At 39.2% G+C, this 13532-nt stretch overlaps 1 protein-coding gene across 1 annotated transcript; it reads left to right on the top strand.

The window, feature by feature from the left end:
- Positions 1 to 512: 512 nt before the first annotated feature.
- CAMK4 (calcium/calmodulin-dependent protein kinase IV) lies at positions 513 to 11320 on the top strand. Its single transcript, XM_010296683.1, has 5 exons — positions 513 to 528; positions 1854 to 1929; positions 6365 to 6491; positions 7667 to 7819; positions 10641 to 11320. The coding sequence occupies exons 1-5, from the start codon at positions 513 to 515 to the stop codon at positions 10803 to 10805; spliced, it is 537 nt and encodes a 178-aa protein (XP_010294985.1). The 3' UTR covers positions 10806 to 11320.
- Positions 11321 to 13532: the final 2212 nt, after the last annotated feature.

Below are 13532 nucleotides of genomic sequence, written 5' to 3'. Positions count from 1 at the left end.
GTACATACAAATCTTTGGTCTCCTTTGTGGCCATTTTACAATATTAAGGTGGAAAGAGGAGAAAAGTAAGAAGACATCCCCAAGAAACACTGCACCCTCTAGAAGTGGAAGCATATTGGCCATTAAGCAGAAAACCTGTCCTATTTACTTCAGTACCCCCTACATGGCATTAACAAACATGGCAGGGAGAATGGTGGTTAATGTCTCTTTTTTTGGTCCCTCTCCATCTCTTTCTCTGAGGCCAATGGCTGTTTTGCCCATAGGCTGTCCTGTTAGCTATGGGTTGACCTGAGTTAAAATCAGTTCGGATCTAGTGTCCCTTCTCAAAAACAGCCCCTCTCTATTCATCAGTTTTCCTAACAGAAGAATAAGGAAGGAAGGAAAGTCTGTGCTTAGACTGGCAAGCATTTGCCCAGCTGACAGCTGTATGAGTGATATGTACCAAACTTAGTGATAAATGTCCTTTGCCTTCTATATTAATGCTTTGTAAAAGCACTTGATGTGTTCCCTGCATGGTAAATCCTTCCGGTAAGTTGAAGAAGTCTGAGCCAGCTGTCTGGAGGCCATTAGGGAGTTATCTATACTCTGATTAAAATCATGCTTGGGGGAGCCTTGCTCTCCTGGGATGTTGCAGCACATTCCCGGGAGAGCTAGCTGCCCCAACGGAGATCTCCCACAGGCTGGGAGCAAAGCAGGAGCATGCCGGCAGCCTGGGTCATTCCAGGTGGGCAACCAAAGGCTGAGCAGGGAGCTGTCATACATTTAGGGAAGCCCCAGCCCTTCTCATCCCTGCTGCTCATGGCTGTGGAAGTGTAATGCAGAAAGGTGAAGAGATGCACACGTGCTGCAGCATTGATGGTTAGCAGGTCCAGCGCACCCCAGAAATGTGGCAGCTATCCCACGTGCATCGTAGAGCCAGTGGGCTCAGGGGCTGTGCCACCGTTCTGTACGTCTGATGGGTATTAATACAGATACAATGGTTGCTGAGAAGGAGGTCTACTGACACATGGAAGCATGGCTCAGCAGCGTCTTTGTAATTATTTTTTCCAAATTAGTTGGGTACTTCTGTGGCCAAAAGGTGAGGGAGGGAAGGATCATTTTCACCCCGCTGCCTCAGGAGCTTTGCCCTGGGAGAGGGCAAATCTTGGGAGATTTGCCCAGGTCGGAGGCAAACCTCAAGGGTGCACAGAGCTATAGGCCCCTGGGGGTGCAGGTGCCGGGGGTGCTTGACATAGGCACTTCACTGTTTGCGTGTGCAACCGTGTACATTTTTAGTTACACACAACAGCAACAGATACTGTCTGAGGGGTACGGCGGTCTGCTCAGCTTTCCTCGAAGTATGTCTGTCAAGCTGCTCAGGCAGAGGTTAACTCCTCTTTACCATTGCAGAGCCAGAGTCCCTCGAGACTGCCTGGCCTTTTCACCTGCTCTGCACTGCAGCAAAAGCAATTGCCTGAAATGCTCTTGTCTCTCCTCACAATTAAAACAGAATACCAAGAATAAATCCCAAATAAAGTACCAAGTAAATAAATAGCATACGGAAGTATATTACCACCTCCTTTGTCACATTGCAGTTCCAGTGCTGCTGTAGCTTTCCAGGGTTTCTTTCACAACCTAGATCTAAAAAGCAATTTGAAACCAAAGTCTGCTCTTCATTTTATTCTGGCTGTGCTTGGACATGACTTCTGTTGCTTTATAATCAGTGAAGGAAATCATTTGCTTAATTAAGGGCTTAAAGGAGTAGACCTTAACTTTTTAAAAGACATGAGTGTGCACGGAGTTTAAATTGACTTTATGATTGTTACTTCTGCATTCAACTTTAATCTTACTGATGAGTGTTTTATCATCTGCAGCACCAGAGATACTACGGGGATGTGCCTATGGCCCTGAGGTGGACATGTGGTCTCTGGGGATTATCACCTACATCCTGTAAGTGCAAACAGTGCCATGGAGTGGTTCATTTTTAAGGACCTGCAGGTTTTTATGACATTATGAGCTGTGCCATTGGAAAAAACAAGATCGTGAACTTTAAATAATGATATTCCTAATCTTATTTACATAAATCAAATCCTAGAGGCGCATGGCAAAACACTCAGGTTATATATTCGATAAATATAGCACTTATTCCTGAACAGCAGCGAGATCTGTGCAGAATCATGCTATTATAATACAAGCATATGAGTGTCAGAAAGCATCGTATGTTTTTTTTTTCATTCACACAAACTGTGAGATATACTATGATCCTAAGTAGCTTCTCAGGTACAGATAGGGCAAGAAGTTAAGGGGCTTGTAGTAGTTTCACAGTGCCTGTGAATATTCCCAAATGCAGCTGCCTCATCTGTGTCAGCCACAGACACTGCTCCAGCTTCAGCTGCAGCATCAGTGTTGCTGTCTCACAGCATCTCAGCCAGGAGGCAGGGGACAGTGCTGGACTCTATCTTCAGATTAGTCTGATGAGTTAAATGATTAATGTTTAAGTATTCCACTTCTTACAAAACAACCAGAGACACGAGAGCTGTGAGCAATGCTGGACATATATTTTTTAAACAATTGAAGTTGCAGCTATAGACCAAAATTTTCAAACAGTTGTGTCTAAAGGTAGGCACTTGTGTCTGTATCTTAATATGGTTAGTCCTAATTCAATTGGTAAGCACTGTAATTATTTTATTGTATCAATGGAATCTTTCAAATTCATATTATTGAGAAAGGAAAATTGTATCATCTGACGTATCGACACTTCTCTTTATGGAAGAATAAATAACTTCATTTATTCCCTTGGCAACACCAGTGCTAAGCTGGCTTGTGTAGTTGTATATGATACTTGCAGGATGCCTTTTATGGGAAGAAAATGGGATTTTACACATATGCTTTAAAGATATGGAGGATTTTATACATTTAGGCCCATTTTCTTTCCCATTCTAGAACTCATTAACTGTGTCCGGCAAGTACAGCGTGTAATAATACAATTATTTTCTTTATGTCTTTTGCAAAGTAAGAATTATATTTTCTAGGTTTTATACTAAAAGTACTTGTAAGGATATATAAACGCTGATGGAAATATCAGAAAATATCTTCTGTTCTGTACATAAGTTTCAAATAAGTCACAGCTCTTCTTTTGGGTGCCTGTAAAGAATAGGCTACAATATTCCTATTTCATTACTTGCTTCTTTTAAAATGTGAATCTTTGTCTCAAGGCCTGACTGAAGTCTGTAGAAGATCACATCTCCGATATTTCCTGCCAGGTGATAATCTCTCATCGGTTCTAGTGGTCCACACATGGCAGAAAGATGTGAAACTTGCCAGCAGGGCCTCCCCTGCGATTGGAGAGGTAGCTTTTGTTGGCCCCTTACAAAGGTATCTAGATGAAACCACGGGCTTGCCTAGTTATTCAACAGCTGAGGGATAGCTGTTGTACTTGAAATCAAGAGACTTCCTTAAGCAGAACTTGTTTTCAAGTGCAGGCAAGCTCCAAGTGAGAACATACAGCAAATTCCTGTTTGGTTACATGCAGTGGCATTTGCCATACAAAGCCTTTCAAAGCCTTCCAGTTGTTCAGAAGATGCTCCCAAGCCATGTTAAACCTCTGCACTGGTGTAAACACAAGTGTGTGAGCTCCTGCTCTAGGTGGGACACCACCAGTACAGATACTCCTCTACAACTTCCTCCTTCTTGAAAACTAGAAGTGTGATTTCAAATTAGATTCCTCTCTCGAAGTCCAATCTGACCTATAGGAGCAAGCCAGGCAAAAAGGGTGCTAGTCAAATCCACTTGGCCATGCCTTCCATTTAGCTTTAATAATAAAACTCTATTGAGTGTAAAGCTTTGCAGGTCAACATTTCTGATGGGCTAGAAGCTGAGATCAGAAAGGTACATGTACACTAACGAACTGATTAATCCTGCAGCCTAAAGGACTGTGTTGCATGTCTCGGTCTCATAGTTTAGTAGAGGGTGTGTAGATGTAAATGTACTTTATTTAGTAGACTAAATTTGACTTACGTACAGTCAAAAAAATTCATTGTTGTATGTGCCTCCAAAATAGAGTGGATTTAAGAGTTAACTACCATGCTACAGAAGACACGTGCATAAAACTGTTTCTTCTCACCAATATAAAGCAGACTTGCCATGTAATTAAGAAAAACATTGACACGTATTTTGACAGAACAATTATTCCTGAAGTTAATTATATTAAGCCCTATTGATGATAACTGTCATAATTCCAAGGAAGCCACATTTATAGTTTCAGCAGCAAAGAGGACCAGTCCTTTTGTATTCTTGCAGCAGGTTAGAAACACTACTGCACATCTGAGATGCAGACAGTGGTCAACAAACACAGAGACTTTGCCCGTAGTCAAAATTGCATGGGTTTAATTAAAGGTGTTTTTTTACTAACTAACTTAAAAAGGCACAAAACATTGCCTTGTGATTTCTAATTGATTTTGAAGCTGTTTACATTAATTTTTCTTTATTTGGTAGGTAATTGATTTGAAATTAATCAGCATAATCCTAGTTTAAATGAAATCAAGAACAGCCATGCTGGGACTTAGCTTGGTTTAGTTTATCTAATTTGAAATCACACCTCTAGTTTTGTTTGTTTAATCTGTCTGCTGAAATGATTTTTTTTTTTAGGTAGATGCGTATCCATAGAAATTGTTAATAAGACAACAATATGTGATAGTAGTGAGTGACGATGAAAATATTTTTAGGAGTAATAGAGAATTATTTAGAAGACTTCCAACACAGTCACAGAAAGTTTTAAGCATGATCTCACTGTATGTCATCAGTTACCTTGTGTTCAGAAGCCAGTTTCAGAAGTTAGTGGCCCAACAACCATGGTCAGCAAAGGTGCTCCGTGGGGATAACAGCTGGCCTGAAGCAAGATCAGAAATGCTGGTGGGAGAGGCAGGAAAACAGGAGGGGACAAGCAGAGGGACTGTGACTGGCTCCCACCTACTGAAGCACATGGTATTTGGAAGTTGGATCCTTGTGTTTTAATCCATCTGTGCCAGATCTGGAGATCAATAATGCACCCAGAATGTGCTCACAGTGGAGGTTTTCTCCTCTTCAGCAGTGCAAAGTGATGCAGTTGTTCCACCCACGGCTACCCACCACTATTAAAAACACATTTCTTCTTTGCATGTCTGTCTGCTTTCTCTGGACTGTAAGCACACTGATTGCGTTTAAAAATATAAAAACAAATGTAAATGTAAGGTTAAATTTTCTAGATTTGTTGCTCTCTTGTACTTTATGGTCTGATGTTCTTTTCCTGTCATCATCTCGTTGCTTGTTGCATTTTCTGGAGGCAGAGTAGCACACAAACTTTCTGTTAGCTCAGAACACATACTGGTTGAATGGTAAGTTCACTTTAAAACGTCTGATTATGTGTGCAGGCATGATTAAAATGCAATGAAGCGACAAAAAAGGACATTATATAAGTGGAAACCACTTCTATGATTTTGCTTTCCCCAGGACCAGCAGTGAGGATCTGTGTTGGGATCTGTATTATTCGATATATTCATAAATGCAGTCATTAGTGAGATTACAGAATTTCTTGATATTATGTAGGTTACCTAAGTAAAGATGTGGGGTGATTATTAAAACCTGCTGAAGGTTTTTACATTTTGTCTTTGATGAAAGAACGTACAGTGTTGAACATAATCAAAAAATGGACATATAAAAACTTCTAACTTCACAGGTAAAGTGTGGTTCCTCAGCTAATTCCTATCTCTCAGGAAAAAGTGACAGGGATTCTGATAATTCCTCTATGAACATGTTAACTCTGTGCTTGTGAACAATCCAAAAAAGCAGGGCCAAGGTCAGGAATTGTTAGCAAAGAAATGGAGATTAAAATAGAAAAAATCATTATGCCAATCTGCAGCTCCGTGGTTTGCCCACACTGAATCATATTTGCACCCACTTCAAAAACAAACACAAATGGAGAAGGCTCACATTCTGTGAGGGCAGGGATGAGCAAAGTTTCAGACTGAGGAATGACTAAATAGTCCAAGGGACTTCCCCCTGAGACCAGCAGAGTGAAGAGCTGCTACAAATACTTAATGACATGTAGAAGTTAAACAGATATCAACAGTTGCATGGCTACTTTTATTACTCCCTATATTAATAGTTAAAATTACAGACATGTGAAAATGGAAAATGTATAATTTGATCAGCCTTTCCCAGTGCTTGTGAATGCTTATGACCACATTTTTCTCTGCTCTGTAGAATCAGGAGTTCATAAGCACATCGAGGTCTGGTTTCCCAAGTGGACTACAGGACACAAAGTAGGGACAGATAATACCAGGAAGTGTTTTTAAGAGCCAAAGACTAATTAATCTTTGATAAGTTTCTTTCTTTTTTATCCTTGCAGACTTTGTGGCTTTGAACCATTTTATGATGAAAGGGGGGATCAGTACATGTTTAAGAGAATCCTGAACTGTGAATATGACTTTGTGTCCCCCTGGTGGGATGACGTGTCTCTGAATGCCAAGGATTTAGTAAGTAAAGCAAAAATGAGACTGGAGTATCTTTGCTGATACGTATTTGGCTAGTATCTCTTGCGCTGAGAAAGAGAATCCATTTCAGAGTGGGGGCAGAGTAATTGGTCGTATGGGTCCTTGCTTTTCTTATTCTTACCTCTGGTATGTTATGGTGCTGTTAAATATCCCCTGTTAGTCCAGTGCTATAATCTTGCACTGAAAACCATGGATGTTCAGGTCCTTCTGTGAACTAAGCCACAGATTGTTGGCAGCTGTCACAGTGTTCATGTATGCCTGTTTTTTATGCTAGCTCTGAGGGGTTTCATCCTTCCTCGTTGCAGAGCAACCACCTTCAGGGGAATGTAGTAATAAGCTCTATATTTTGTGCAGTTTTCAAGTCTGAAATTTGTAGGAAGAATATAAAAAGGAGTGAAGCCCCCCACCTCCACTTTTGCTGACAGCCTTATTCTGTCCATTTAAGCTTTTTCTCAGTAGATGAGGAATGACTCATTACTTTTAAATACTGTTCATTAGCAAAATGCAAGGGCTGGCATGCTAACTGCACTGTATTCTTTTATCACTGGATAAAGTAAATTGGAGACACTGATCTGCAAAGATAAGTATGCTTGAGTTGGATTTTTAGTCAACAATAACTTGCACAATTCAGTTATGTAATTAGCACTGAAGAGACAAATGCTCAGTTCTATATTACTTATACAAACCGTGCCATAAAATACTACATAATTAGTGTTTGTAAAGTACTTCAGGGTGCCTCAAATGGAACATCTGTAGAAGTTCAAAGTACTTTGTTGTTGTTGTATTAGATGTGAAGTTTTTCTAAGGTCAAATAAACACTGTTTACTGCCATGTGTCATCAAAAGCCAGATAAACAGCAGCCTGCAGCAAAGCTGCTAGTTCATTGTATATAGACCGCTTTGGTCCAAACTGGTCCCTACTGTTTTGCTACAGTAAAGCTCAGAGTTTCAGGTTTGGACACTGTATAGCAAGTCGTAGATAAGGATTAAGCCCATGGCTCTCAAAACCGATGCTGTGGGCAGTTCTGGGGTGTTCATTTGAAGTGATTTTACTAACATGCTTCCCAAACGAAGACCAAAGCCCCAAAATGCAAAGCTTAGTAAATGTAAATGAAGAACAAGGTTAACAGTCTTCTGTGTTTCTTCCTTGTCATGCAGGTTAAGAAGTTGATTGTTTTAGACCCCAAAAAACGCCTCACCACTCTACAGGCTTTGCAGCACCCATGGGTCACAGGAAAGGCAGCAAACTTTGCACATATGGATAATGCACAGAAGAAACTTCAAGAATTCAATGCCCGGCGTAAACTTAAGGCAAGTCCCTGGGCATAGTCTCTGCTTTGGCTATGAAAGCATGCAATTACATTAGTAGCCTTACAGAAACCTTGCACACACTTTTCATGACAACCATCCATGGTAGTATGGAAGCTTTTTATTTAAGATGACCGATGAAGATGACAAAGTTGGAGCTGATTTAGTCGATGTCTGCAGCCAAACAAATAATGTGTGAGGTTGACTGAAAAATCCTTCTACACAGACAGAACTGCTGAGAATGTACACAGCTTTTGCAAATTCCTTACATTCCTTCCTTCCTTTCTCCCTCTTCCTTCCTTGCTTCTGTCCATTATCTGTCCTGTAACGCTTGCACATCCTTAGAGTATTGACCAGATAGAAGAAAATTCTGAGTAGTTTCTTCATGAGCATCCATAAATCTGGAAGATACTTAATCTACTATAGCATATTTTGATCTGTAAACCACCCTCAGTTTGTTTACCTGTCAATACAAAGCAGGAGCTTAAGCCATCTTTCTGTATGATCTAGAGTCAGCATTTCAGACGTGTAGGTCCATAAAATGTGTGGCTGAGATTAACAGGCCCAAAACATGCATTTCCAAGTACCTCTAAGAGCAAATGTTCAATATCATTCTTTACCTGGAAATAAAGCACTGCAAGTCAGGAGTGCAGGTGGGACCTGTGATGAAAATAACATTAGGTTTTGAGTCACCAATATGCCCGTTTACATCTAGTCTACATATCTACCATGGGAGAAGCAGGGAAACATTTTTAAGTGCAAATGGCAGGCAGCTGGGCATCTAAATGACATACACTGGGAAACTTTCTTCTCCCCCAGTCCCTTCTTCAGTTGTTAAAGATTTATGTTTGCTTAGGAGAGACTTCCAGGGATACTTCAGGACAGAACAGAGACCACCAACAGCTACAGTGAACCTGCTTTTATAGCCCTGGGCCATAAGAATAAAAAACATCTTGTCTGAGAGCTTCACATCCCCCATGCAAAACCAAATTCACAAACAGTGACCCTTACCTTTGGTTTTGTGCATTTTTTTCAGTATTATTAGAGAACTGTGACAGAGAATCTCTACAGGGCAAAGAAAAAAGTTTTGTGATTTACAAAGCTCTCAGACACTGTAGAGGTAATTTGCAGTGACGCTTTGCCCATGCAGAATTGACTAAATGTGTCTATTAACATTGTTCTCTTCAGAAAGACTTCTGTAGCCTTGCAGCAGGATTGCTGTGTATTCACTGAAGATGTCATGCAATGTTGTTATATCAAAATTATTTGAGAGCATGAGCAGAGTCTATGAGTGAACTGTTATAATCCCTGCCCAGGAAATCACAAAGAATTGTGTGCCATTTTGGCATCTTTTGATTTTGATTCTCTTTATATTTTTACACTTCTGGTCACCAACAAGATTTTTTTGAAGCCCAGTTTATTTACGTCACTATAGTCAACCAATTTATGCTTCTGTGTTTAAATGCTGTTGCTTTTTATAAATTTATTCCTTGCTTTTCTATTAAAGATTAAATGACCAAATCTCCAATTATTAAGGAAATCAACTGGAGTTAGCTGTTATTATAAAGGTAATAGTTTTACACGCATATATATATATATAAAATCAACCTTGAATTTTTAGACAATTAATTCCTGTCCAAAAGTAAGAACAAAGGAGAACAACAGGTAGTGAATACATGCTTTAGTTGTCGTTTTGTTAATAAAATAAATATAAAATTATCCTCTTTCCTAACATACAAGTCCAGCAGCAGGCTTTCTTTATGTAAAGATCTATTTTTATAGAATAACTCTGAAGCTCTCGGTCATGATTTGGTTTTTCATAGATTGTGTTGAATTTGTTTCATAAATATCCACATGATTAGTGAGAGTAAATTATAGTATCTTTATACATTATATCTCATTGAGTGGCTTGTTCTGTTTGTAATCTGTAATGTCACTATCTCACTTTCAAAATTATTGCCACTTTTATTGGCTCATCCCTTGTACTTCAACTTCAAATTCTATATTAGCTGATTCTTCTTTCTTGCCAATGCTTATAAAGTCTGTTTTTTCATTAGCATCTTCTTTTTCTGTTTTCTCTTTTTTTTTTTTTTTTGCATAGTTACCTCTCCAAAACATGCACAAAACTTGCTATACTCCTCATCCCTTCCTGCAGACCTGCTTCTTCTGTGATGCCTAAGCAAAAAAATAGCAAAGGGAAAAATAGCTAGAGTTGTCATACACAGAGATTAGTGTTTCTTTCCCTCACCTCTGTGTGCTTGTTTTTTCAGGCAATAAAATTCTTCAAGAAAAAGGCTAATATAACTGTCTTAATGCATGTCATCATTTTGTGACATTTTATGTGATATGAGAGCCTGTCCTCAATGTATGTTGAGATATATATAGACATAGGAAGCTGCCTGTGCACTCTGCGCCATTGTGCTTGGCGTATGCAATACTGCAATATTGATAAACATTGTTTCCCTTTGTGAACTTTCATGGAATAATCAGTGATAATACTGTTATCATCCTAATGGAAGATAACTTGCTTTTTGCCATCTAATTTCAACATGGGAGATGCAAAGTAGTTTCTAAAAAAAAATGCAGCACGTGCATCTGAAAAAAAAAAAAAAATCTCTTTATCATGGCTAACTTGTAACCGTGTAAAAGCAGCAATTGTAAAGTTAAATCTGGTATTTCAGGCCTCCTAAATCTGCCCAGGCCCAGGCAGGTATCCGAATGTGACATTACCATGAAAACTAAATGCAATTTTGTTCCCTAGTGGGAAGATGTGCTGACAGACTGTGTCCTTTAAAGAATGTTTGCTTGATCCTCTCTTTTTAAGGCTGCAGTAAAAGCTGTGGTGGCATCAACTCGCCTCGGCAGTGCCAGCGGTCACAGCGCGCATGACAGCAACAAGCCCAGCCGTAACCCATCTCCCGTCCATGACGGCAAATCCGAAGAGAAAACCACTCAGGAAGCAGAAGCATCTCCAGAAGAAATGTCTTAGGTCAATGTGCTTTCTTGTTTCAGCTGAGATCTGTCATTTCATACACCAGCTAATTTGTCATTCAGCAAGAGAGATTTGTAAGCTTGGCCTCTCTGCTTCTGCTTTGGGATGCCAAATGCACTGGCTGGTGATCCTACCTTCAATGCATGTGACTGCTTATGAAAATAGTAAACTGTTCCATAAGGCATGTCATGGAAACAGTGTTATTTACAGTAATACCGGCAGGTAAAAACATGGGGATGAATAACTACCTACCATAATGCGTATACTTCATATACATCTATCCAATGTTTCTAGATAGCATTTGAAGGAAAATACTGTATAATTTGGTTTTATGGAAGTAGGTGTCTTCTGTATGTTGTGAGTTTCTTTGAACTTCTTCCTTCCACATTCATAGTCCTGCAGCAGACAAACTGGAAGGAAATACCAAGCCAATGCTTTTAAAACTGATGTACAAAATAATGCTTTTTATCTGTAAAACTACAAAAAGTATTTGGGGATTTATATGCAAAAAACATTCCACTACTTCTGAGAAGAAATTGAAATGTTAGTTCCACTGGGCATGAAAATGTACGTTCCTCGAGCTTGTGTTGAGAATGCCTTATTCTGACTTTTCCTATTTATATACAGTATTTTAATGCAACCAAAATTACTCAGATTTCTGCCATTTCATTCTCTAGTAAAGGGTTAGCAAAACAAAATGATAGACTAACAGAGGATTAGCGTAGATGCAGATTTTTGAAATACCATTATATTTGTTCATTAATTTCTAAACTGTGCAGCTAGAAGATGTTTTTACAGGGCCTAAGGGAATAATCTGCAATTATACAAGTTGTAAATGCTTGAACAAAGCTATTCCACAACTTAATGATTTTGCTCTCGGGAAACACTCTTATACAAGGTCTGGGAGCAAGTAGCATCATCTAGTTGCTTCCCAGATAGTTTAACCTCATGAGTAACCAGTTTCCACTTGTCAGCATAATTAGTACAGATTTTCCTAACAAAGGACCCCTCCTTTAAAGTGATTCACCAGCACAGACCTTGCATCACCCAGAGCTCCTGTGTCTTAAGTTAGAAGTTGTGTGCATGGATCAGCTTGCAAAATTAGGGTCAGGCTCTTCAGCTATCTTGACTTTTCTGTTGAACATAATTGATAGGAATTGAAGAAATAACATGCATCAGTGTGTATGACCGTTTACATTTGTTATCACTTTGATAGCACATGAATTTCGTAATGATATTGATGTATTACAGAAATGGCAAAAATAACTTGATGTACAACAATGTCATTTGTGTTTGTTAAACTTTTTAATACTGATAGTTACCTAACACCCTAATACACTCAACATTCCTCTTTTGCTTTGTTTTTATATTAAGTTAGGCCTTGCACAATTTGCCTTGAAAAAATATATCAGCTATTGAAAAAACAAGTCATTAATAAAACATTCAGTAGCTACCTTTCCTGTAGAAATTAAGGGGTAATACAATCTTATTCATACAGTAGGTTTGATAAATAAAATGTAATCTAGATTAATATAAAAAGAAAGATTGAAGATACTGTCTTTACTAGGTGAGAATGCATGCCAATGAATGTATTGTACTTGAGATTTTTTATCCATTTCTTATAACCCTCTGAACTTGTACAAAAAATTTTACTAATTAAGCGTGGTTGAAATTTAAAGTACATGCATCTATCCTTTTCCCAAGTGACATACTTTGAGGTCAGCTGAAACAGCTGGTTGGGTGCAGGGCAACAGGCCAACAAGATACTTTTGCAGATTTTCCCTTGAAAACAAGTGCAGCAAGACTAATCGCTTTGGAGAAGGTGATAGATACATCCACCTGTCTCAGTTTTTACTGTCTGTCTTATCTATTCTCCTGCAAAGTGATTGCAGGACGAACGCATTTCTCAGCCACAGGTCTCTGCCGCCTGTTACAGTGGCGAAGCCATCTGTGTTGGGTCGGTGGGGAGGTTTGGTAGGAGGTGTCGGATTTCTGTAGCGTTTCCTCCTTTATTTAGGATAGTTGCTTCTAATCTGCAGAAGTGGAGCTGGCTGCACAGTTATTGTGCATCTATGAGTGTTCAAGCAGAAATTTCTTCATCTGAGACATGGTTTGTTGAGCTGAAAAATGGTCCCAGCTGATTATCTTAAAGTTATTCTTTGCTAAATTATATGATAGCATATCATAAATATGAACCAATGCCATGCAACCAGAGACCTCTCTGTGGCAGCACAATCTCAGAGGCAGCTCAGTCTTCTGCATAAAGGCTCTGGGGCTTCAGTTGTTTTTGCTTAGTTTTCTTTCATTATGCTTAATAGGAAACAATCAAGATGTCTGTGTTGGATGGATTACTAATATGGGACTCAGTAAAGTAGTATGCCTGGCTTACGTATGACAGTGTAATGCAGAAGGAAGAGCAGCACTAGGGTGTATGCATGTAACTGAAGAAAGGAGTGTTCCGGGCATTGTTTTTGTCTGAAAAATCACATCCCGCTCGCATCTGCCATGATTCAAACTTGGGAGTTTACTGTGCCTGAAAAATATTAACACACCCAAAAGCTACTGGAAGTCGGCCAGTTCCACATCTGTGGTTATAAAATAGGTAGAAAATTACTGATGCTCTTTTCTGTTGAAATCCTAAGCTTTAAGTTTTTAAAATGTTCAACATATTAGCAAAGTCCTTCAAGTACAAAAGGGGGAACCTTGCCATCTTTTTGAAGTATT

This window comes from Phaethon lepturus, unplaced genomic scaffold, assembly GCF_000687285.1.
Source record: "Phaethon lepturus isolate BGI_N335 unplaced genomic scaffold, ASM68728v1 scaffold25290, whole genome shotgun sequence".
In the NCBI taxonomy this organism is placed as follows: Eukaryota; Metazoa; Chordata; class Aves; order Phaethontiformes; family Phaethontidae; genus Phaethon; species Phaethon lepturus.
Note: the sequence above shows the minus strand (reverse complement) of the source record. Positions and strands in the feature narration are given on the sequence as shown.